Source organism: Akebia trifoliata, unplaced genomic scaffold (assembly GCF_017979445.1).
Source record: "Akebia trifoliata isolate Shusen 1 unplaced genomic scaffold, ASM1797944v1 Contig01412, whole genome shotgun sequence".
Lineage (NCBI taxonomy): Eukaryota > Viridiplantae > Streptophyta > Magnoliopsida > Ranunculales > Lardizabalaceae > Akebia > Akebia trifoliata.
The window spans coordinates 1-24,443 of record NW_028237692.1 but is presented as its reverse complement, the minus strand read 5'-3'; the positions used below and the strand labels follow the sequence as shown (position 1 = coordinate 24,443).

Here is a 24,443-nt window from a genome sequence, read left to right as displayed (position 1 = left end):
GTTTGAGCCTATAGAGAGATTTGTTGAGCCGACATACCATGTTCTCCCCGTGTTAGCGAAGACCAGATGGAGGCTCCATGTATACGAATTCATTCAAGTCACCATGGAAAAAAGCATTCTGGACGTCTAATTGGTTCGTAAACCAACTCTGAGCAGCAGCAACAGTAAGAAGGCAACAAAGTGTACTGAGTTTGGCCATAAAAAAAATGATTCTCAATAATCGATGCCTTCAACTTGGTTGTACCCTTTAGCAACAAGGCGTGCCTTGTAGCATTCAATGATCCCATCGGACTTGTACTTGATTTTGTAAACCCATTTGCATTCGATTGGTTTATATCCAATAGGAAAGGGAAATAGTCTCCATGTGTGGTTTTGCTGCAATGTTTTCAACTCTGCATTATGGCTTGTGGCCAATGTGGATCAAGGATAGCATGAGCATAAGATTTGGGCTCAGTGTGACCTGTAATGTTGGCTAGAAAGCTACTATGGGCAGAAGAAATACAAGAATATGAAAGAAAATGGGAGAGAGAATATCGAGTGTTTGATTTAGGACTTGAGCCCGAAGTCGAATGATTGGCTTGAGATGACAACACGTAATCTTTGTGCCATGTCGGAGGTTGCTTACGACTGATAGAATGTCTCTCATGAGGTGTGAAAGGTGTGTGGAGATCTGAAGTAGTTGTACTTAGTTCATTGAGTTCAGCTTGAGATGAAGATAGAGTGGATTCGAATGAAGTTGGAATGGAAAGTAGTTCAGGTGTGGTAGGTGCATGTGTTATGAATTCAATTTCATGGAAATCTGATGGCTCAGTTTGTTGTGATTCAAGGGATGGAATGTTTGTAGTGGAGGGTTGTTTAAGAAGCATGTTGTCTATAATATCAAAGGAAAGATTGGGCAATCCATGGTCTTGATCAGGTGGAGTTAAAATATTGGAGAAGGGAAAAATGATTTTATAAAATCTGACATCATGGCTTATAAAGAACTTTTCAGTTTCCATATCATAAAGTTTGTAACCTTTTTGACCAGTAGGGTATCCAACAAAGATGCAACATTTGGCACGAGGATCAAATTTTTGAGTGGGATGAATAGCAGTTGCATAACATAGACAACCAAAAACTTTTAAGTTATCAAGTGACGGCGGACAATTGTATAATAACTCAAAAGGGGATTTATTGGACAACAATGGTGATGGTAGTCAGTTAATAAGGTAGACAGCAGTCAAAACACATTCACCCCAGAAAACAAGTGGTAAGTGAGATTGAAAGAGCAATGCACGTGTTATGGTAAGAATATGACGATGTTTTCGTTCAACAAATCCATTTTGTTGTGGAGTATAAACACAAGTACGTTGATATTTAATCCCGTGATATCGAAAGAAATTTATCATGGATAGGAATTTAGAACTACTGTCTACTCTTACAACTTTGACATAGGCATGGAATTGTGTGTAAGCAAAATCAATAAAAGATTTCAAAATGTTTTGTCTTTCAAATTTATTTTGCAAAAGAAATATCCATGTGTATCTTGTAAAATCATCCACAATTGTAAGAAAGAAACGTGTCCTTGAATGTGTAGGAACTTTATGTGGACCCCAAATATCACAATGCAACAAATCAAATGAAGCATGAGTTGATATGGAACTTAAAGGAAATTGAAGTCTTGTTCGTTTAGCCATGGGACAAACAGTACAATTATTATCATAGGAGATATTATTGGAAGATAATAATGAAGAAATTAATTTGAGTCGAGATGGTGATGGATGTTCAAGACGTATGTGCCATAGGTTTGGAGTGTGAAACACTTGATGAGAGGCAGGTGTCCTTTGCAAAGGAGACATGTAATAGAGGCCACCACATTGTTTACCTGAGCCAATCATCTTCCCCATAGCCAAGTCCTGCAAGACACGAAAAGTTGGAAACAAGATGACACAACAGTTTAGAGCAGTGGTAAGTTTGCTTACAGACATTAAATTTAAGTGAAAAGAGGGAACACACAAAACATTATCTAATTTTATGTGTGAATTGAATGGTATAGTTCCTGTTGAAATGATTGGGACTGAAGACCTAGTGGGTAAATTAACAATAGGTATTGAAGAGGATTTTGTTTGAGTAAAAAGTGTGGAATCAGAAATGATGTGATTAGTAGCTCCGCTATCCAAAATCAAAGGTTTAGTGAATGCAGAGTTGATTGAAGCATTGGAAAAGGTAAATAGACCTGCAATGCTTGCATAAGCATTGCTATTACCGGAAGCATGATTTGGTTTCATCATAGATATGGCATGAGTAAGTTGTTGAAGTTGTTCTGCGGAAAGACCATGTAATGAATTGGAGTTGTAGTTGGTCTATAGTATGTTGTGTGAAGAGTCTGTCGAATTGGAAAAATGGGTAGGAGTGCTGGTGTCTCGCAGATATCCCATATGTACAGATTGTGAATAGTCTGTCGCGTTAGTAGCAGGGAAGAAGTTGATTGCATTTCCCCGATATCCACGCTATTGTTGTTGTGGTTGATTCTGTTGATTGTTTTGAGTTCCTGTGTTGTTAAGAACCCATGTCCCATTTTTGTATTTGCACCTATCCTCAATATGACCTTTCTTGTAACAATACTTACAATGAAATTTTAGAGTTCAACAATTTTCAATTGTATGACCTCCTCTATTATAGTGATCACAATACTTATCTTTGGAATTGTTTGAGAAGTTGTCGGTTCGACTTTGAACTGCAGCAGCAATAGAAAAGTTCTCGGTTGATTCTTATGTCATTTGTTGTTGTGTTTGATCTTGAATGACAAGAGAGTAAGCTTGGCGTACATTGGGCAATGGCACCATCATAAGGATATTGGTGCAAACAACGTTATCGGTGTCATTGAGGCCCATGAGAAATTGCATCAATCGATCTTCTTCTATTTGATTATAATGTGCTTTCATCTAATTGCAAGTGAGAAGTATTCGATATGTCTCCAACTCGTCCCAAAGGCCTTTAATCTCTGTGAAATATGATGAGACTCCCATGGTACCTTATGAGAGGGATGCTAAGGATTTTTGAATTTGATAGATTATTGGTGCATTTTTCTATGAAAACTGATCTTTGAAATCCTTCCAGACTTGTTGAGTGGTCTTTGCATGAACCACCCCTTTGGCTAGATCGGATTCTATTGAATGAGTCAGCCACAACAAAACCATGTTGTTTCATTGATTCCATAAAGCATATTCTGTCAATTGTTCAATTTTTGAAGGCAGCTGAATTGATCCATTGATGAATCCAATTTTGTTTTTGGCTGTTAGAGCATGAATCATAGCTTTACTCCATGGTGGATAATTGGAGTCGTTCAATTTTGTTGGAACAAGCATGTGGCCAGGGTGATCTGAATGATGAATGAAGTATGGGTTTGATGAATCCATACTAGGGTTAATGTTACTGGTGTTTGAGTATTTGGAAAGGGACTTTTCTGTTAGTTTTTTATCTTTGTTTGCCATGGTGTTTGCAGGTGTGCTATGAAGAAAAAGATAATCATGCACTAGAAAAGTTGTTCTGATACCATGTAAAAAAATAGTGTGTATAGAAAATAAATAAAGGAATGTGGCTGAATTGAATTCGATGTGTATTACTAATGAATAAAGTATAGAATATATAACCATGTACAAGAATCAATCAGTGTTATTTCTAAGGCTAAGAAAATGTGATCCACCTATAGTGCGATATGTCCTATATTATCTTAGGAAAGTCAAGGATCTCACTTATACTAACTTAGGAAAGTCAATCAATTACATATATAACAATAATATTTCTTAGTATGCTACTTCACACAGGAGTATTTTGGAGAAACACCTCAAAAATGGCTCAAGTGCTTTTTTGGGAAGAAAATTATCCAAACACACTGAATGTTTCTGACTCCCAGCAAGAGTTAGAAACACTTAAAAGAAGTTAATCCAAATGCTACCTTCAACAGGGTTGTCATCTTCCTCAAATAATTCCATAAGAACTATTATTTTCCTCCCCAAAGGCCAAGTATTATTTTATACCTATTTTTTTTTTCAATTTTCATTAGTATGTACTACTAGCCATCACAAATCTGAATTTCTACAGAGGAGAACCAATGAGAGGCCGCAAGTCTTGTTAAATTAATGATTAATTGAGAATGAATATGTTGTGAACGTGCTTGAAACATTTATTGTTAAAAAATACTATAGTTATTTGGCATGAGAACCCTAAATGAGCAAGTAGGACTATGGGTCCTTGGGTGTAAGACCCTAAAGGCCCTCGAGGAAGGTCCCTTATCTGGGACGGGATTGTTGGACATTGAAATTATATGAATCGATCAAATAATTATGTGATTATGTTTGAAATAGTTGTATAATCATGTTTGCTAGAAAGAATATATGCATGATATGTTTATTTTTCTATATTTGTCTATCATGCTTCTAATTGTTTCATTAAAATAGTGTCAGGGAATTTATCATACTAGACTTGTAGCTCAACATTTATTTTTACAGATACCATGATTAAAGGTGGATCAATAGATTGAATGACCAAGTATTATTGACGTTTAGTAATTATTTTAATGTTTAATGCACATTCGAACATGGGTGTATGGGGTTTTGGGAAACTCTATTATATTTATTAAATGTTTATTTTATGAATTTGGTGTTGTTTGGAGAATTTGGATGCAATTGTTGTGTTTTTAGGATTGTAATCATAATCTAGGCGATTATTATATGTTTCTTTTGTTGTTGAATTCATTGGATAGTCTACACTAAAGCACTTATAACATATTCATTCCTCATTGAAATTTCATGAAACCAATTGGGATAATTCCGTATCTGAATTATTCATTTCACTATTTTTTGGGGATTTTTCAATAGAATATTTTTGTTGCTGCTATTAGCAGGCAACATAAATAGAGAACTAAAAAGCTGTTTTATTTAGACATTTTAGCCCGCTTATATTTCAAATCAGATTATGATCTTCTGATACAATTAAGGGTTGTAAGTCTTCCTCTATTAGGATTTGGACCCATAACATTTGAATATCAAAACTATTTACTCCATATTTTATCGTACGAACTACCAAACAACACTATAGAAATTTGTTTTTATACCTTCTATTTTGAAAACTATTTTATATATGCAAACGTGATTTTCAGATCCATTTGATATTTTTCCCAACTTTTAAACTTCTTATTTCTATAGAATTTAAAATCATTATGTTTCGATAAGAGATAAGTCGGATATGAATTTTTGAAGTTTAGTGGCATGTTGCTCAGCTTTGATAAACGATATTGACAGTTGTCTTCTTCTATATTTTCAAGAAAGAAAAGTATGTATTTTATAAAATATCGCATGTTTAGGTTATGAGTAATTGAATCCTCTTTTTGAATCCATATGATACATCAAAAATGATTTTAATATGATCGAGATATGAATTTTTAAGTGAAAGTGTGTCAAATATCTAGATTGTCAAAATTTTAAATATTGAATCGTTTTCAATAATTGAACACTATGCATTTGACCTTTAAATCTTTACCCTTTACCCCCCAATATTTGGTTTTGTGGAATGGACTATGGATCATGGGTCAGGTTACGAATCTCGGATTTCGAGGCGTGACAATATGTTTCATTTTCTATTAAGGGAATAAAAATGTGTCAACAGATTTTTATCCGAAATCTAAGTGACCCAAAATCCAATTTTAGCAGGTTTGGGTCATTGGAATAGATCTGAATAAAAAAAAATGGCTCGAATATGGTTTGATGTCCCATGATTCGAGTTGGATGATAAGGTCCCAATTATTCGATTTTAGGATCGTAATTACACTAAGATTATCATCATATAATTGTTACTTCCCATAAATAATTGCAAAATTAAATTATTTATCCAAATTAATAAAGCTAATGAGATGTTATTGCTAAATGCAGATAAATAAAGCGTACGTGAAAGTTGCCAAACGATAAACAAAGTCGGTTACAATGTGCGTGCAAAAAGGAGAAAAATGATCGAAAATGAGCTGAAAAAGGTGCCACATCACCGCGCCGCGATTGGGCTTGGGTGCTCCGCGGTGATTTTGAGGAATTTTTCCTCGAGATTTGCATGAGATGTTCTAGAAGCTTCGATGGTTGTAACTAAATGATTTTTTCGAAGCAAATCATCCGAAAAGTCGACCCAATAACCCGATTCCGAATGTTATAAATTGGAAGATTGATTTCAGAGAAGGGGTCCCCTCTTGGGTCCCTCTTGACCCTCTTCTTCTCCCTAATTTCTTTGCATTTTTCCTGATTTTTCTTTTAGAAAAAGTTTGTGTAGTAGTGAGAGGATCAATTGTTTCTTTATTTCTTATTCTAACTCTTTTGGAGATCCATTCAAGAAGGAACCAAGTTGCATCTTCATCTTCTTCAACCATCTTCTCTTTTCTTTTATTATTTTCTGCAACTATAATCCTTGCAATGAGTGGCTAGAATCTCCTTAGAGAGTTCAATAATGCCAGAGCAAGTCCATCCATTTAATGTAGTTTTAAATTCATTATTCTTACTTGTCTTGTTAATCATTCTATAAATTCTCCTTTGATTAGATCCCTTAGCTTATGTTTATGATTCAAGCTTTGATAGCCATTACTTAGATAAGTTCAAGAACAGCTATGCTCTGTGACGAATCGGAATATAGGTTAAACAATCTCAATCAGATTAGGATTTTCATGAATAACTTTTAGTTACTTTCGTTGATTAAACGGCTCCACTTTCCAATCCATGAGCAATGACTTGCTACATGGATTGAGTTAGATTCAGAATTAATCTGCGTTGTGGATAGTTTGCAAAGGCTACATTGAACTCTCTAATCTCTCTTTCTTTTATCTTCAATCTCTAGTTGCTGTTTTAATTTCAATTTTAAGTTGATTTCCATTTGAGTTTCTCCTACAACTTTGTTTTGTTTTTAAAATTAATTTGTTTTTATTTCTAAACTCTGTTTTGGTTTTAATCCGAATAACCTTTTGAATTCCAACTGTCTCTGTGGAACGAATTCGAGTTGGATCTAGATCGGATACGAATACATCCATATATCCACTTATATCGAAATTATATATTACTTTGAAAATTATATTTGTAGGCTTTTAAAAATATACTTTTCAACTACTTTAATCTAGGGCTATCAATGGATAGATATCCGATCAGATATGTCTATATTCGAATTCGAATCCAAATTCAACTAACTTGTCGGATATCCTATATTATTCGATTCGAACATTGCCTTGAATTAATCTATGATTGATCGAAATGACCTCATATTCAATCCATAGTCAAAAGCCTTAAAATTTCCCCTCTCCAACTCAATCATCTTCGAACCCAAAAATATCAAGGGTTTTTTGTTGTAACTCAAAGGAAGAGAGAGAGGAATCACTTGAAACCCAAGATCTCAACACACATGAGAAAATGGATGAGGGTTTCTATGATAGGGAAGACTAGAGATGGTGAGTTTTTAAAGCCTGCCATGGTGATGGAGCTATGGTGAGATCTTAATAAACCTCAATCTCTTGGACTTGAAAGAATGAAAATTTCTTTCTTCAAAACTATGTTTTTACCTTTGATTTGGATGCCCAACTCAAACATCTTATCTCCGGATATTCTACGATCATCGATCATCTATTTGGCTGAAATTCTTGCACAACCACAAGCTTCGAGGCTGCCATGTCCTCAAAGTGGTGAGATCAAAAATTTCTCTTTATGGAGAGAGAGAGAGAGAGAGAGACCTATCACACAAGTCTTGTTTAATGATGACTTTTATTTATATATAATATATAATATGAAAAGTTGGTCTTACACCTTTTATATGTATATATAATAAAAAAAGTCTTGTATAATGATGACTTTTTATTTATATATAATATATAATATATAATATAAAAAAGTTGTCTTCCACTTTTATTTATATATAATATAAATTGAAAGTAAAACATAAGTATTTTGCATTGGTGTCGGATCGGATATTAACAACTCGGATGTCTCAACATCCAAATTCGTATCCGAAATCTATTCGAATACTTAGAATATATCCGAATCCGAATTCGATATTCAAAATTTTCGGATATTATCCGAAATTTTGAATACGAATTCGAATCGGATTCGAATTTTCGACTATCCATTAACTGGCCTACTTTAATCCAACACAAATTCTTATAAAATAAAATTATTATAATAATAAAATAGAATAATATAGAAATTAGCAAAGAAGTGTTGGAGAAAAAATGTTGAACAATCCAGAATTATCCTATTCAGGGTTGTATCTTGATACCGGTCAAGTGAAATCAAAATAAATTTACAAAAATATCCCTATCAAATGGTGTAGTAACCTACATATTGGAATTATAAAATACCCATCATCCAAAAAAGCTATTCAAATTACACAAAAAATACATTTAGTACTTGTTACAATAACATGCAAATGAATTTATAAATATACCTCCATGATGAAAAATATTTTTGTAAAAAAAATTGATTAGGTGTATTTTGTAATTTTCATATTGAAAGTAAATGTTAGGATGAGATGAGATGTGTTTTTGTGAATTCATATGCATGTTGTTGCTCTAAATATGTTGAGGGTTATTCTTATAATTTAAAAATCTTTTTATGAGGGGTATTTTTTATAATTTCAATATGCAATTCAACTAATCTTGGAGGAGGGGTATTTTTATAAATTTATGTACATATTGTTGTACCAAGTATTGATGGTATTTTTTTTTAAAAAAATTTGATTAATTTTCTTGTTAAATGTTAATTTAATAATTTTGATAACTTTGCAAATGATTTATGGTATTTTTTTGTGCCACAAATTATTTGCTCAAATTTTGATCTTGAGGCTGGAAAGGTTTGGTTGGATTAAAAGATTATGGGTCAGAGGTCATTTGCACTCATCATTTGTATGCTCATTGTACTAACTTAAAAAACATCTTGGGATAAGTGGGTGCATTGAGCATAAACAGTGGGTGCAAATAGCTTTGAAAAAGAATTGTCCCACCAAACTAAGCAGACCACACTAGTAGCATTAACATTTTTGCAATTATCACTTTTGTGCATTATCTTATTGAAAAAGTTCACGAGGAAAAAAAAAATCAATCATTCTGTCTAATGGGACCCAATACTACTCACTGCATTGATTAGTTAGTTAAATCATCAAAATTATTAAAATATCAACATCATATAGGTTCCAAATTTCAAGATTTAAACTTCCATGAATTGCGCAAAAAAGTTATACATGTTACATGACATGATGCGAGAGGAACCCACTTGGTGGCCACCTTTAGTTAACGGTCTGTTTGATAGTTCATGAAACGTGAAAAATGAGTTTCTTTGAAAAATGTGATTTGAAGATGAAGTCAAAGTGATTTTCCATCTTAGGAGGGAATATTGATTCCCCTCCCATCACAAGAAGTTTAATTCTCCGACAATTCATCCCATCCCACCGCCAACACTATAACTCATAGTTCTTAAACAATAAAATTGATTGCACTCGGCTTGGATCTCCATCGAGTTATTTATAAATAATTTTAATATTTTTTATTAAATAAAAAACTTAATTTTTCTACGAAAATATCATACATAATGGGGAGGATTATTTTTGTAAACACATCAGATTGCGACATGTGGCACCAATGAATCTGACCTGATATAGTAGAATTCACAAAGCCTCGAATTAATAGCCGAGTCAGAGGATAAGGAATCTCCTTAGACTCAACAATGGAAGTATCTAAACTTGAAATTCGGATGAACACATTTGCCTCGGAATTTAAATAAGAATAAATCGAGAGCAAGACATAACTTAGATCCTGAAGTATTAAGGATTTGGGTAAGATATGATATGTTGGAGATCCGACAAATCAAGAGTCAATCTAAAATAAGGGAAAACTCCCTTAAATAAGAGGATGATTGAAGGCAAGATCTAAATTAGAGATATTCTAATCCAACTAATTCCAAATTGAGATAAGGATAGAATTAGCAACAAGATCAGAGGGATCCTAGGGTTTCACATCTATATATATACATAGACAAAGGCGCAAAAAGGTATGAGATGATTCCCCTCTAAACCCTACGTTACTTTTTGTACCGAGATTCTGACTTGGGCATTAAAGAGGTTGTTACAGACACACCTATCAGTTCAACATGGTGAGATCATCAACATTCACAATGAATCCCTAGGTAGTGCAAGTTTTCACGTCTATAATTTAGCATTGTCCACGGGATCGATATAAGGAGAAACAACCAGTATGGTGAGAACGAGGCAAGAAGAAACTAGAGAGGCAAAGAACCATCCACCAGTCCTGAAAGATCATTTACAAATAATGCAACGTCTACTGATAAAAATGAGGGCAAAGATGTAATAGGGGCTCGAGCGCGAGAAAGATGAGATCCAGGGCAACCATAAGGGAGAATGACCAACTGAGGTAGATGTTGTTGAAGGGATCAAAAACAAGGTGGGTTCTAGAAAATAAAAAGAACCAACAGAGAGATCTCCTTCCTAAAGAGACTGAATGAGAAGAATATGAACAAATTGTGAATTCATGAGAATGCAAATGCAAGAAGGGAGTTCAAGTTTTAAAGTTCAACAGCTTTACAAAAAAACTTGCCACAAGGAGAATCTTTACTTCTACAAAATAATAATTATAAATCAAATAAACTTGTACCAAAATCAATAAAATTGAAAAATATTACACTTTCTGACAGTTGAAAACTTGAAGGAAAAACTTCTGGTCAAAAAACAAAAAATCAAGATATTGAATCAATAATCCAGTATTCAGATGAAATGTTGAACTAACATTTTCCTCTACAAGAAACTCAATCATAATCACAGATGACAGTTCATCAGTTTTCTCCATACCTAATTCAATTCCAAATACACAACCAATATATACTAAGCAAATTAATCAAGATGTTAAATTAAAATGTATTAAAATGAACAGATCCCAATAGCACATTACCAACAACCAAAACCAAGAGTATACAAACAACTTTCTTCCAATTCCTCTCCTACTCAATCTCAAGTGGAAGATAATACTACTCCTCCCCAAATTCATGTAATATCAAAATTTGTAATAAACAAACAACAAATCCAAGCAAAATATTTTTTCACAAAAATAATTATAAAGAAGAATTTGGAGATCACTCAGAAACCTATAAAACACAAGTTTGGTCATTCTATTATCAATATTTACATAAATAAGAAACTTCAATCCTATTTCTTGATTGGTATATTACTTATTTTAAACCTAGAACAACGTTAAAAAATAAAAGTCTTAATGTTATTAAACAAAACATATGGGATTTACCCCAAGAACGAACACTTGAATCTATTCATCCTCCCCCAATAAATGAAATAATCGTCTCAATAGGCAAAGATATTGTAATTGTGGCATCCCGCCAAACGCTAACACAAATCCCCATGTCAGATCTCGAGGTACTAGGTGACATCTCGAAATTTTAGCATGGTATCCTCTGTTTATGTTAGCATTCCAAGGCGTTCAACCTGCACCTGATAAACGACATACAATCCTGCATATATACATATAAAATATAATACTAGTGGAAGCCTATATACATCTAATAACGTACGAAAGATCAGAGTGCGAAAAAATAACCAGAATACAGGATTATACTAATATTCCTCACTTTAATAAAAGTCCTAACGCTCAGAACAAAATCTATAATACTTTTGGAAAAATCGACACCATCAGGGGCTATAACCCCAATACTCACCAAGTGATGGACTCTGGCTGTCTATCTAACTTACTAGATGATTCTCACTCGTTTTCTACACCTGCCTCGCCAAGCTTCGGATCTGAAACTAAAAAAATAGAGAATGAAAGGGTGAGTAACAATGGTTACCCAGTAAGGAAGAACACAATTTCTGCCAATAACCTCTTTTAATATGAACGAATAAGCATACTAAATCATTTTAAAATCTGTAAAATTTTACAAAAAAAATTACGATTAACTGATACATATAGTCAGGGATGAGCAACTAAGCATTTTAAAACTCACATTACATCGATAAGCAGTACTTACTATACATTTTTTTTATACAAATATAATTGATCAAATAGAAACATTAAACATGCATTTTATTTTATATATCAAAGTAAGGCAACATATACATAATACACTATGGTGGAGTATTGGAATTAGAGAGTTGGGATTCACGATTAGATTGCTCCCAGTTGGGACATGATGTTACAATTCTTCTCTGGCTTTTAGTTCATGATTTTGTGGCCAATCGCTCTATTTACCACGTTTGGTTGACCATTTATCCGGCTTAGGCTGGCCGTTTGACGTGAACGCAAGCAATGGGTCTCTTTTCGATGTGTCAGAATGTTTGACTACTATAGATTGTTAGTGATCACTGACTAATCATCTTCGTCTATATCTATCAAGCATTCATGTGATTCTCAAATATACAAACCATTCGTATACGACCACCTTTACATTACAAGTTCACTGATAAAGATAGAAAGGAATAAACCCAAATTACAGTTGTGACTCCACTCTCATACGCATCCCATACCACGTATGAACTTGGTGATCCCTACCGTACACCCCAGGATAGTCACCACTCCGGATGATATGACGCACTATCCCTTCAGGTATTCACAGACTCTTTAACAGCTCATAAAATAGCTACAGATATATATTATTTTCATTTGAAAATAAAAGAGAAATTAACAATACAAGGTTGAGAATGGATCTTCAGTTTCCTACTGTGGCGCCCCGTCAAACGCTAACACAAATCCCCATGTCAGATCTCGAGGTACTAGGTGGCACCTCGAAATTTCGGCATGGTCTCCTCTGTTTATGTTAGCAATCCAAGGCGTTTAATTAGCACTTGATAAACGGCATACAATCCTACATACAGATATAAAATATAATACTAGCGGAAGCCTATATAAGTCTAATAACGTACGAAAGATCAGAGTGCGGAAGAATAACCAGGATACAGGATTATACAAAATTTCTCACTCTAACAGAAATCCTAACACTCAGAACAACATGTATAATACTCTCGGATAAATCGACACCACTAGGGGTAATAACCCCAATACTCACCAAGTGACGAACTCTGGCTGTCTATCTGACCCACCAGATGATTCTCACTCATGCTCTATATCTGCCTCGCCAAACTTCGGATCTGAAACTAAAAAAATGGAGAAAGAAAGGGTGAGTAACAATGGTTACCCAGTAGGGAAACAAACAATTTCTGCCAATTACCCCTCCTAACATGAACGAATAAGCATACTGAATCATTTTAAAATAGTTAAAGTTTTACAGAAGAAATTACGATTAACTGGTACATATAGCCAGGGATGAACAACTAAACATTTTAAAACTCATATTACATCGATCAGCAGTACTCACTATAACATTATCTTTTTATACAAATCTAATTGATCAAAGGGAAATAATAAACATGGATTTCATTTTATATATCAAAATAAACAACAGATACATAATACACAATGGTGGAGTATTGGAATTAGAGAGTTGGGATTCACGACTGGATCGCTCCCAGTCGGGACATGATGTTACGATTCTTCTCTGATTTTTAGTTCCTGATTTTGTGGCCGGTCGCTGCACTTACCACGCTTGGTTGACCATTTATCCGGCTCAGGCTGGCCGTTTGACGTGACCGTAAGCAATGGGTCTCTTTTCGATGTGTCAGAACGTTCGACTACTATAGATTGTTAGTGATCACTGACTAATCATCTTCGTCTATGCCTATCAGGCGTGCATGTGATTCCCAAATATACAAACCATTCGTATACGACCACCTTTACATTACAAGTTTACTGGTAAAGATAGAGAGGAATAAACCCGGATTCCAGTTGTGACTCCATTCTCATACGCGTCCCATACCACGTATGAGCTTGGTGGTCCCTACCGTACATCTCAGGATAGTACACCACTCCGGATGATATGACGCACTATCCCTTCAGGCATTCACAAACTCTTTAACAGCTCACAAAATAGCTACATATGTATATTATTTTCATTTGAAAACAAAAGAGAAATTAACAATACAAGGTTGAGAATGGATATCCAGTTTCCTACCATGCAAGTGTGGCCACCCGGCCTAAAATAAATAACATAACGGAAACGTAAACAGCGCCTCGCGCTAACAGAAAGGAAATAAACATGCAACCAATAATATTATCCCTAGATATCTGTTCACCAACCTACACACAGCACAACAACGTAAAATGCAGACATCACCCCTCGGGTGTGACTCTGACATTTTACCGTTTCATACCCTTTTTCCTTTTTTTCGATTTTTACAATTTTCAATCTCTTCAATAAAACATCAATTTTCTGATATTCATCAACTCAACATGAGTTTATTGAATAGTAAATCGTTTTTCTAACTATGAAATTCATTTCTATCAAAAATCTCGAAAAAAAATACAAAACTTATATTAAAACAGGTCCGAGCGGTGCACAGGACCCAACTGGCATAAATAACCCGATAAAATATCCTACCCACGTATAATTTGTTAAAAATACAATTAAACATATCAAACATGCAATTTTTGGCGTGAATTTTTAAATAACATAAGAATTCTATATTTTGGAAACTCACCACATATTTTTAATAAAATCCTAAATGCAATTTTCACAATCTACGATTACTAATAGAAATTGAGAGTTCCTTACAATCTCCAGGCAAAAGGATCGAGGCGTGTGTGCGGAAATCGAGGCGATCGGCACGAAAATCGAGACGGACCGAATTTCGAAGCGGCTGATTTTTGAAATCGATCTGGTGGTTTCGAAAATCTCGATGTGCTCGTCTCTTCTCCCTTCTACGACGAAAGACGGTTTGACCCCGAAATCGATGAAAACCGAGGTCGAAGTTACGAAAATCTCCGTATAAAAATACGGCTGATTTTTGACTATACGGGGTGAAAAAGACGAGAAAACGGAAGGAATTTGATTGGGTTGTGTAGAGAATGAGGCTGCGGACGTTTCTCCCTTCTGCGTCGGAAGACGGTTTGACCCCGAAACAGACGAAATTCGAGGTCAAAGTTTCGAAATTTCCGTATCCAAATACGGCTGATTTTTGATGATATCGAGTGAAATAGAAAGTGAAACAAAGAAAGGTTGGGGGGTTTTGTAGAGAACGTAGCTGCGGACATTTCTCCCTTCTGCGTCGATCGTCGACGGCGAACCGTTTGTGAGAGATCTGAGGTGGAAGGTCGAAGAGAAAAAATTTCGTTTCGTATAAGTCTCGGCTGTTTAGACGCGTTGGGGAAGATGACATATAAAAAAAAATTAAAAATATTATTTAAATAAAATGTGGGACGAATTCGGTATTTTGTCAATTGTTTCGATCGATGATAACTTGATCATCCGGACTCCAAAACTGACAAATGAATATTCTATTTCACCTAATTTTTCGTTCCGGATCTAATGGTATAGTCAATTTCTACAAATTATGTCTCCATAAAAAAATTTACATTTTTGGCCTGATGTGACCCCTAAACTTGATGTCGTTTTCGTTTTTGGCGATAATTCGACTTCTTGATCTCCAAAAATGACAAATAAATAGTCTATGTTGAATAATTTTTCGTTATGAACCCAATGGTATGATCGAATTTTAAAAATTATTACTCTAACAAAAAGTCACTGTTTTAGCCTAGTCCGACCCGATAATCGAGGATTTTGCAACTTTTATATTCGGACTCGCATTTGAGCGTGCTTACAGGCTAAACTATGTTTTTCGATCATTTTGAATCTGATGGTGAGGTCAGATTCCATTAAAAATGATCAAAAACATCCTAAAGTTTTACCCCTAAATCCCACTTTCAAGATTTTCTTAATATTCCACTATTTATTTTTTTCCTCGAGATACGAATTAAAAATTCGGGGTGTTACACCTACCATGCAAGTGTGGCCAGCCGACCTAAAATAAATAACGGAACGGAAACGTAAACAGTGTCTCGTGCTAACAGAAAGTAAATAAACATGCAACCAGTAATATTATCCATGGATATCTGTTCACCAACCTACACACAATATAACAATATAAAATGCAGACATCACCCTCGGGTGTGACTCTGACATTTTACCGTTTCATACCCTTTTTCCCTTTTTTCGATTTTTACTGTTTTCAATCTTTCAAACAAAATATCTACTTTCTGATATTTATCAACTCAATTTGAGTTCATTGAATATTAAATCATTTTTTTTCAATTATGAAATTTATTTTTCATCAATAATACTGAAAAAGTACAACACTTAGATCAAAACGAGGTCCAAGCGGTACACAGGACCCAACTGACAGAAATAGCCCGTTGAAATATCCTACCCACGTATAATTTGTTAAAAAATATAATTAAACATATCAAATATGCAAGTTCTGACATGAATTTAAAATAACCGATTGAATTCTATATTTTTGGAAACTTACTACAAATTTTTTTAATAAAATCCTAAATGCAATTTTCACAATTTTTTTAATAAAATCGTAAACCAAACAAGTGATATCATAGGAACCCATGTTCTAGTATTCGGGTTGTCAATGGATTGGATTAGACCTAAAATCTGATTTGTTCTTATCCGATAACTTTGGATCCATATTGATAATTTGGGATTTGATAAGGATCGAATCCAATAACTTATCAAATTGATTTTGAATCCAACCATGTAGCGATCTATAGGAGTCGATCCAAATAAAATGTAAGGTAGTATTTGTTTGCGTTATTTTTCAGTGCTTATTGCTGAAAAAAATTAAATTCAGCACTTTTTGTCAAAATAATGCGTTTGTTTACTTTATATTTTCAATGCTTATTGCAGAAAATAAGTGAAAAAAATTCAACACTATTTTGATGCTGAAAAAAAAGTGTTGAAGCAGTAAGCACTTTGCTTTTTTCGACACGAACAAGTATGCCCTTTGTTTTTTTGAGCATGGACAAGTATGCTTTTATTCTTAAAAAGATATTACCTCTTATATCCCATGGATAAGTATATAAGCACCCCACAAATTAATAAACCCACACCATGACTAAATTATTTTGTCTTATATGGGTTAAAAGTTTTGGAATGAGTTGATTTTTGGTGAGGATGATCTCCTCATTAGTATATAAGCACCCCACAAATTAATAAACCCACACCATGGCTAAATTATTTTGTCTTATATGGGTTAAAAGTTTTGGAATAAGTTGATTTTTGATGAGGATGATCTCTACAATGAGGAGATCATCCTCACCAAAAATCAGCACATCCTGAAACTTCTAACCTTATCAAAACAAGTTCAAGAATCGTAAATCATCCTTTTTTTTTTTTTTTTTGAAAACTATTTTTGACGAGTTAGAAGTTTTAAAATGGACTGATTTTTGGTAAGGATGATCTCTAGACAATATAGACCATCCTCACTAAAAATTTACTCATTCCAAAAACTTTAACCCATGTAAAACAAAAAAAAAATTGGCTATGGTATGGGTTGCCCTTATTAATTCATAGGGTGATTTTATAATTACACATCCTTCATTTCCATCCAAAATTATTCATCCAAAATTAAGTTATTTTAATGTTGATTTCAAATTTTGGTGACTTGTATGACATTATTATTTTTAATTTGAAATTTTTGGGCTTTTATAAATAAAAATTATTATTTATAAATTGAAGATTTGAGTATTATTTATTATTTAAAAATGAATTGTATTTTAATTTTATAAGAAATAATATATTTTATTGTGTTTAATAAGAAATAGGCATTTGAAACATGCAAACAATGTATAATATGATTGTAAGGGTAACAAAGACAATTTACTAGCTTCAGCAATGTGTAACAAATATAATTCAGCATCTAAACAAACAACTTTTTCAGCACTTAAATTCAGCACTTAGTTTCAGCGCTTAATGCTATTCAACACTTATTTTTTTTAATTTATCAAACAGCACCTAAATATATAAATTATATTATATATATTTTTATTTAAATTTATTTAGATTCTATATCTCAAATTAGATTTGATCCAAACCGGACCGGTCTTATTGTTATTGGATTAGGTTTGGATGCTGATATCTAGAAATGAATAAAACCCAATCCAGCAAGAGTCCAATCCTTATTGTATTGGTCCAAAATCAAACTGATCGGATCCAGATCCGATCCATTGACATTTGACAACCCTTCCTTGTACAAGTGTAAAAGAGAAGAGATTCCAGGGGACTTCTTTTGAAAAGCAGGTACAGAGCTGCCTCTCCAAAGTGGGCCCGTGAAAGAAGAAGGTGGAGGTGTGTTTGATGGATTTTGTGTATGTGGGACCCAATTCCATGATAGTCGATAGTGATAGGTTTGGATTTATTTTTGCTTATAAAAGAAGTATACTTCTTTCTCTCAGAGTGCTCAGGATTCCCTTACTAGCTGCCAACATGCTCTCGTTATTGATGTTGTCCCCTCTCTTTCTTTCTGTGTGTGTGTGTGTGTGTGTGATATTGCTCTTATTTCAATCACCACCAATAAAGCCGCACTAGTTCTTGTTTTTGGCCTACTTTAGCTTCTTGGGTTTCACTTTTGAGTAAGGATTAAAGAGTTGTTGCAAGAGCAAAAGAAGAAGAATAAAAAAACCAGGTTTTTGGGGATTCTTCATCCCAACCTTCTCTCTTCCTTCACCTGTTCTTGCTATTTGAGTTACTGTATCTTCATGGTTTATGTTGTTAATGATAATTCTGATTATATGAGCTTTCTGGGTTCTTGCAGAAACCTCATTTAGTACTTAATAATGACTTTGCTAGTAAGGATGGTAAGAAGAGTGATTTTGGGTTTATTTATTTATTTAAGAGTGATTTTTATTTATTTTTTATTGGGTCTTCATGGTTTATGTTATTAATGAAGATTTACATCAATGGGCTTACTGGGTTGTTGCAGAAACCTCATTTAAAGCTTAATAATGGCTTTGGAGATTAGAAGAAGAATGATTTTGGGGGTTTGATTGATGTTTTAGAAGAAAGAAATTCAAATTCATTTTTTCCTTCATGAAGACCATGTCTTCATCTTCTTCACTACCATCTGACCCTCATGAGCCATCCAATTATGATGAGCTCTCAAAGCAGATGAGCTTCCTCTTGTCAGATAGTCTCAAGGTATACTCACTCTAGTATTTTTGGGTTTCTGCTTTCCATTTTAGATTAGGGAAGATTTTGCTTGTATGCCTAAAATGGGATTCTTTACAGATTCTACAACATGGGTAAAATTTAATAAAATTGAGTATTTAATGTAAATGGTTATAGTCTAAGAAGAATATAAGAATTTGGGTATCGAAATTGTATCTTAAGTTTTTTATGCTCTTTGCTTAGTTCCTCAACTTCTTAAAAAAAAGTTACATTGATATAAGAAATTTATTGTTCCATTAAGACTATTTTCAGCATAAGAAGCATGACTTACTTGTAATGTAATGGCAATGGACATTTTATGATTTCATGCAAGTCTCAAGGATTTGGATTGTATTTTTACTGATTAATGAAAATGGGTCTGAAACTTCTTTCTCGTATTGCATTGGGTTTTTTAGGATTTGAAGAATCTTAGATCACAATTGTATTCTGCGGCTGAGTATTTTGAAGTCTCCTATACCAACGATGACCAGAAACAAATGTGGGTCTCCTCTGTTAAAATGGGTATTTATTGTTTGAAGATGGCCATTTTTTTTTGTTTCCTAATTTGGGTTTTCATTCTGGGTTTCATGTAGAGTGGTGGATACCTTGAAAGATTACACCATTAAAGCTCTTGTTAATACTGTTGATCATTTGGGTTCTGTCTCGTATAAGGTGAACGGTTTCTTGGATGAAGAGGTTGATGAAGTTTCTGAAACAGAGCTTCAAGTTTCTTGTATTGAACAGGTACTTTTTGATCAGGTTCACTTCTTATATATTTAATTTGACAATGTATATGGATGTAGGACTTTTTTTTCTTTAGGGTTTCACTATTTTCTGAAAGAAATTCAAATTAAGAAGATTTAAAGACCAAAATATTTGTGGAAGTAAGATATTTCACAGCCAATATGAAGTGATAAATTTCCTATCTAATTTCAAATATAGTGACAAAGTTCAATTCAGCAAGGGAGTCTTTTTGGTTTAATTCAAGAAAGATGTAGAAAAGATTGTGCGGATTATAAACATGATGTTTTTGAGCAATAAAATATGCATATTACTGAGTTAGTGTTTTGAGAGGAGAGAAGTGGAAGTTAGGTTGATTCCGTCGGTCATATATATATAAGGGAAATGTTCGGCACCCTACGCTTTACCCTACACTTTACCCTACGTGTTTTGTCCTACATGGGTTAGAAGTTTTGGAATGGGCTGATTTTTGGTGAGGATGATCTCTACGGTTAGAAGATCCTCCTCACCAAAAATCAGCCCATTCCGAAATTTCTAGCCCCATGTTTACAAGTTGAAAAATCGTGAACCGTTCTCACGGTAGATGATCTAACCATTTTTGATGGGGTTAGAAGTTTTGAAATGGGCTGATTTTTGGTGAGGATGATCTCCTCACCGTAGAGATCATCCTCACCAAAAATCAGCCTATTCCAAAACTTCTAACCCATGTAGGACAAAACACATAGGGTAAAGCGTAGGGTAAAGTGTAGGGTGCTGAACAGGACCCTATATATATATTTATTCAACAACTCGCTGACTAATTTAGAGAATTGTCGATTAACTCCACGAATCACCAATTAATTGGGCAACCCCTCATTATCCTAATTGTTCCTAATTTTCGGAAAAATTCTGACAATTTTGTGACTGTTTGAAATTAAAGTAGGAGCTCTCTTAAGATCTCGAAAAGCAAACATGGCTGGAAAGTTTGCGATAAAAACTTGAAAAGGAAAATTGATTTAAGGGATGGGAGTAAAATGTGATCATTGAATCCATCTTTGAGATTGATTACAGAACTACAATAAGAAGAAGAAGAAATTTTAGCTCATTTGTCTAGCATACGAAAACTTACAGAGCCCAAACACAATTTCTAAAGAATTATCCTTCCCAGCCAATGTCAATGCTTTAGGGATTTTAGTGCTTCTCAGTTAAACCGAAACGGATGTTGATTGAGATAGTAAGAGAAGATTTGAAGGTTAACACTTTACATATTAAATATGGCTTCTATATAAGTGGAAGACGATTCATGTTGCCAACCCCAAATAATATGAACAATGAGAAGATATTGGGACAGTTCCAATAATCTGTTTGGGTCAAATTTTGACTTATGACGTCTCCCTTGATGAAACCCTTTGAATGCTGGACCGAATGTCCTTCATGCTTGTCAGACGGGAAGATGGCATATTTTGTTCCATAATTACTGTCAAGATTATTAAATTGTTGAAGATTTTGCATTACGTAACCTCTACTACTATGCTTATCATCTTTTGAATAGAAATTGAAACTACACGTACTAACTTCTTTTCTGTTTCTTTTTTTTTTTTTTTTTCTTTTGGCGGAGTATTTTAGAGACTAAGGACATGTCAAGAGTTTATTGATCATGAGGGCCACAGTCAACAATCCTTGGCAATACCGACTCCCAAGTACCATAAGCGTTACATCTTGCCAGGCAAATACACTCACTCTTCCTTGCTCTTGTCTCTTCATCTTCCAAAGTTTTTGATCTCCAAAACCAACTTTCACGGGTTTCACCAGGTTTCGTGAATTTTGTATTCAGTTGGGGAGACTGCCTCTGAATATAAAGTGCCAAAATATCAAGGTTGTGGCCTAGCTGATGAAGACAAATTGCATCAATCAAAGAATGGTACCTTTTTAATTTCTTTATTCCCAATCTCACCAATGCGATGTTCAAAATATCAGGATGATTTGAATGTTATATAATGTGCTTGCTTTGTTACAGCTGCTCGAGCAGCAATGAGAGACATCCCACCATCGTTATCCAGGTAAATCTCAACATTATATTGGCTAATTCATGAAATTAATGCTCTGACTTCCCCCAAATTGTAATAAAATTAATTGGATTCCCATACAGAAAAGGCCGTTCTCCGTCACCTTCTCCTCGATCTTCGCAGCGACCGGGTACCTTTCTGTTCTCAGGTAAACAAAATTGTGTTCCTATGGAAAGATCTCTACTTTTTTGTGTTCTTTATGTATTACTGGTAACATTTATCCATAAATCAGACAAACTGAGAGCCTCGGAGAAACGAAGTGCCTCACCACATCGCTCTAAGTTTCCACTACTACGTTCTGGATCGTTCTCAAGTAGGTCAACCACTCCAAACTCAAGTAGACCAACAACCCCTATAAAAAGTAGACCGACCACTCCGAACTCTTCTAATGCAAGACAACGGGTAAGAATCACGGTATAGAAAACAATGAAATCTGTTAATGATCGTAGAATTACGCTTCTTTATCACGTTAAATAACTTGAATTCTTGAAAATATGCTTTTTATGTTCACTTGGAATTTTCTTCTCTTGTTTTGTGCTTGTAGTACCCTTCGGAGCCTCGTAAATCAGCTTCAATGCGTGTCCATGCTGAAAGGGACAACGGTAAAGATATTGAACATCACCCCAGCAAGAGTAAACGTCTGCTTAAAGCCTTGCTTAGTCTGCGCAAGTCGAAGAAAGATGAAATGCTTTATACTTTCTTGGATGAATACTAAGAAGAAAAAATGAAATTAAACAAATGCAGTGAGGAGGGGAAGGAATCAGCAAACTACCTTAAGAGCTGAGTTTTCAATAGTCCCATGTTTTTTCTTTAAAAGCCAATACATAGATGCAATTGTTTTTGAGTGCAAGATAAGCTCGTGAGAAAATTACTAAAACAGCTTTTATTTTTGCCAAAATTACTAAACCAGCAATCTCCTTGATTTTGTAATTTTATTTTTATTTTTATATATACTGTTATCTGATGTACCATCGTAGCACAAACAATTTGATGAATATACCTTCATGCATTTGCGATGAAAAACATTGTTGATTCAGTATTTTTCGCAAAAAAAACTCCATCGTTTTCATAAAACATCATAACCTCAATCCTGTACCATGGATGATTGATTATGCATCTCATTGAAAGGAGTATATTTGTGTTTACATAGAGCTGAAAGTACTTATTTCTTCTTAAGAAATAAGCGTAACAAGTAATATTTTTTATGTGTATTATAGGAATTATAAACATAAATTTTGTTATTAGAGATATCACATAAAAGAATGGAGCTCATTTAAAAGATCTGAGAGATTTATGATGGATCCATTTTTATGTTGGCCAAAATCATTATGCATTTTAAATTTTGGCTGTCGATTTTTCGATATCTTTTACCCTAGAGGGGCTGAGGTGTCATTTGAGCTGATGTGGCAGTCCACATGAGCCAAACAAAGACTTTGGCCTAGATTCTTTATGGTCCTAATCTTTTTTTGAATCGTGATAATCTGACTACCCCACTTGGCACACTCATTCCTGACGTGACAAGTTTGAGAGCTGCAGCTTTGTACACCTCAGGATACATGTTTCCCTCGGGATTCACTTTTTTTATGGGGAAGTGCAATTGTGTATCTTGAGGCGTACAGATCTATGGCTCCCAAACTTGTTACGTCAGGAGAGTCAATTGAGTTGTGCCACATGGGGTAGTCAGATTGAATAATGCTGAAGTGACCTCAGGCTGGAACCTCATATGGCACTTCTTGTTGTGAAAAAGCATCTATGGTTCCTATCCACTTTCTCATTAAGAAGTGTTAAGAAGTGCGATATGAGGTTCTATATTATCACGACTCTCTTTTATTTACAATGGAATCTGCTGCAGTGACATTAAAATTGACATCGATTCACACATTGCTGAAGTGGATGTGTACCCACGGAGCCATAGATGCTTTCATTGAGATATGAGTGAAAAGCATCCATGATTCTGTATGCCCCACCACATCAGAAATGTGTGAATCAATGTCGGTTTCAATTTCACACCAGGACGACCCTTTTAAAATATGAGTAGCGTTCAATGGCAAATTTTTTGGCATAACATTTTTTAAAACATGAGTTAGAAGTTTTGGAATGGACTGATTTTTGGTGAGGATGATCTCTACACCGAGGAGATCATCCTCACCAAAAATCAGCCCATTCCAAAACTTCTAACTCATGTTTTGAAAAATGTTTTGCCAAAAAATTAGCCATTGAACGGGACCCTTAAAATATATACCCACCAACATGATGGTCACACGTAAAGTTTAAAATATCATTTTGATGTAATATTTGACCAAGTGTGTAATCAAAAATGCTTTCGACCAAAACATTCTAAACTTATTGAAACCTGAAGCACTGCAAGTCTGTTTCAAATAACATGAAGTACTCTGCACAAAGGTAGGAGGGATAGAATCGGCGAGTCTATGAGCAGATGGGCAAAGCAAACTGTGATATAAGGAAAGAGTGTACCACGTGGAACTTTGGGGGACTATTGACATCAAACTTTTGATAACCATGCTGAAATCGAAGTCATTGGTGG

At 34.4% G+C, this 24,443-nt stretch overlaps 1 protein-coding gene across 1 annotated transcript; it reads left to right on the top strand.

Annotated features, from left to right (window-relative positions):
• The first annotated feature begins 18,401 nt into the window (after window positions 1-18,401).
• LOC147380427 (protein ABIL2-like) lies at window positions 18,402-22,862 on the top strand. Its single transcript, XM_086431716.1, has 11 exons — window positions 18,402-18,591; window positions 18,721-18,763; window positions 18,889-19,103; window positions 19,529-19,611; window positions 19,706-19,856; window positions 21,459-21,558; window positions 21,667-21,753; window positions 21,850-21,892; window positions 21,982-22,046; window positions 22,131-22,300; window positions 22,443-22,862. The coding sequence occupies exons 3-11, from the start codon at window positions 18,996-18,998 to the stop codon at window positions 22,611-22,613; spliced, it is 978 nt and encodes a 325-aa protein (XP_086287842.1). The 5' UTR covers window positions 18,402-18,591; window positions 18,721-18,763; window positions 18,889-18,995; the 3' UTR covers window positions 22,614-22,862.
• Window positions 22,863-24,443: the final 1,581 nt, after the last annotated feature.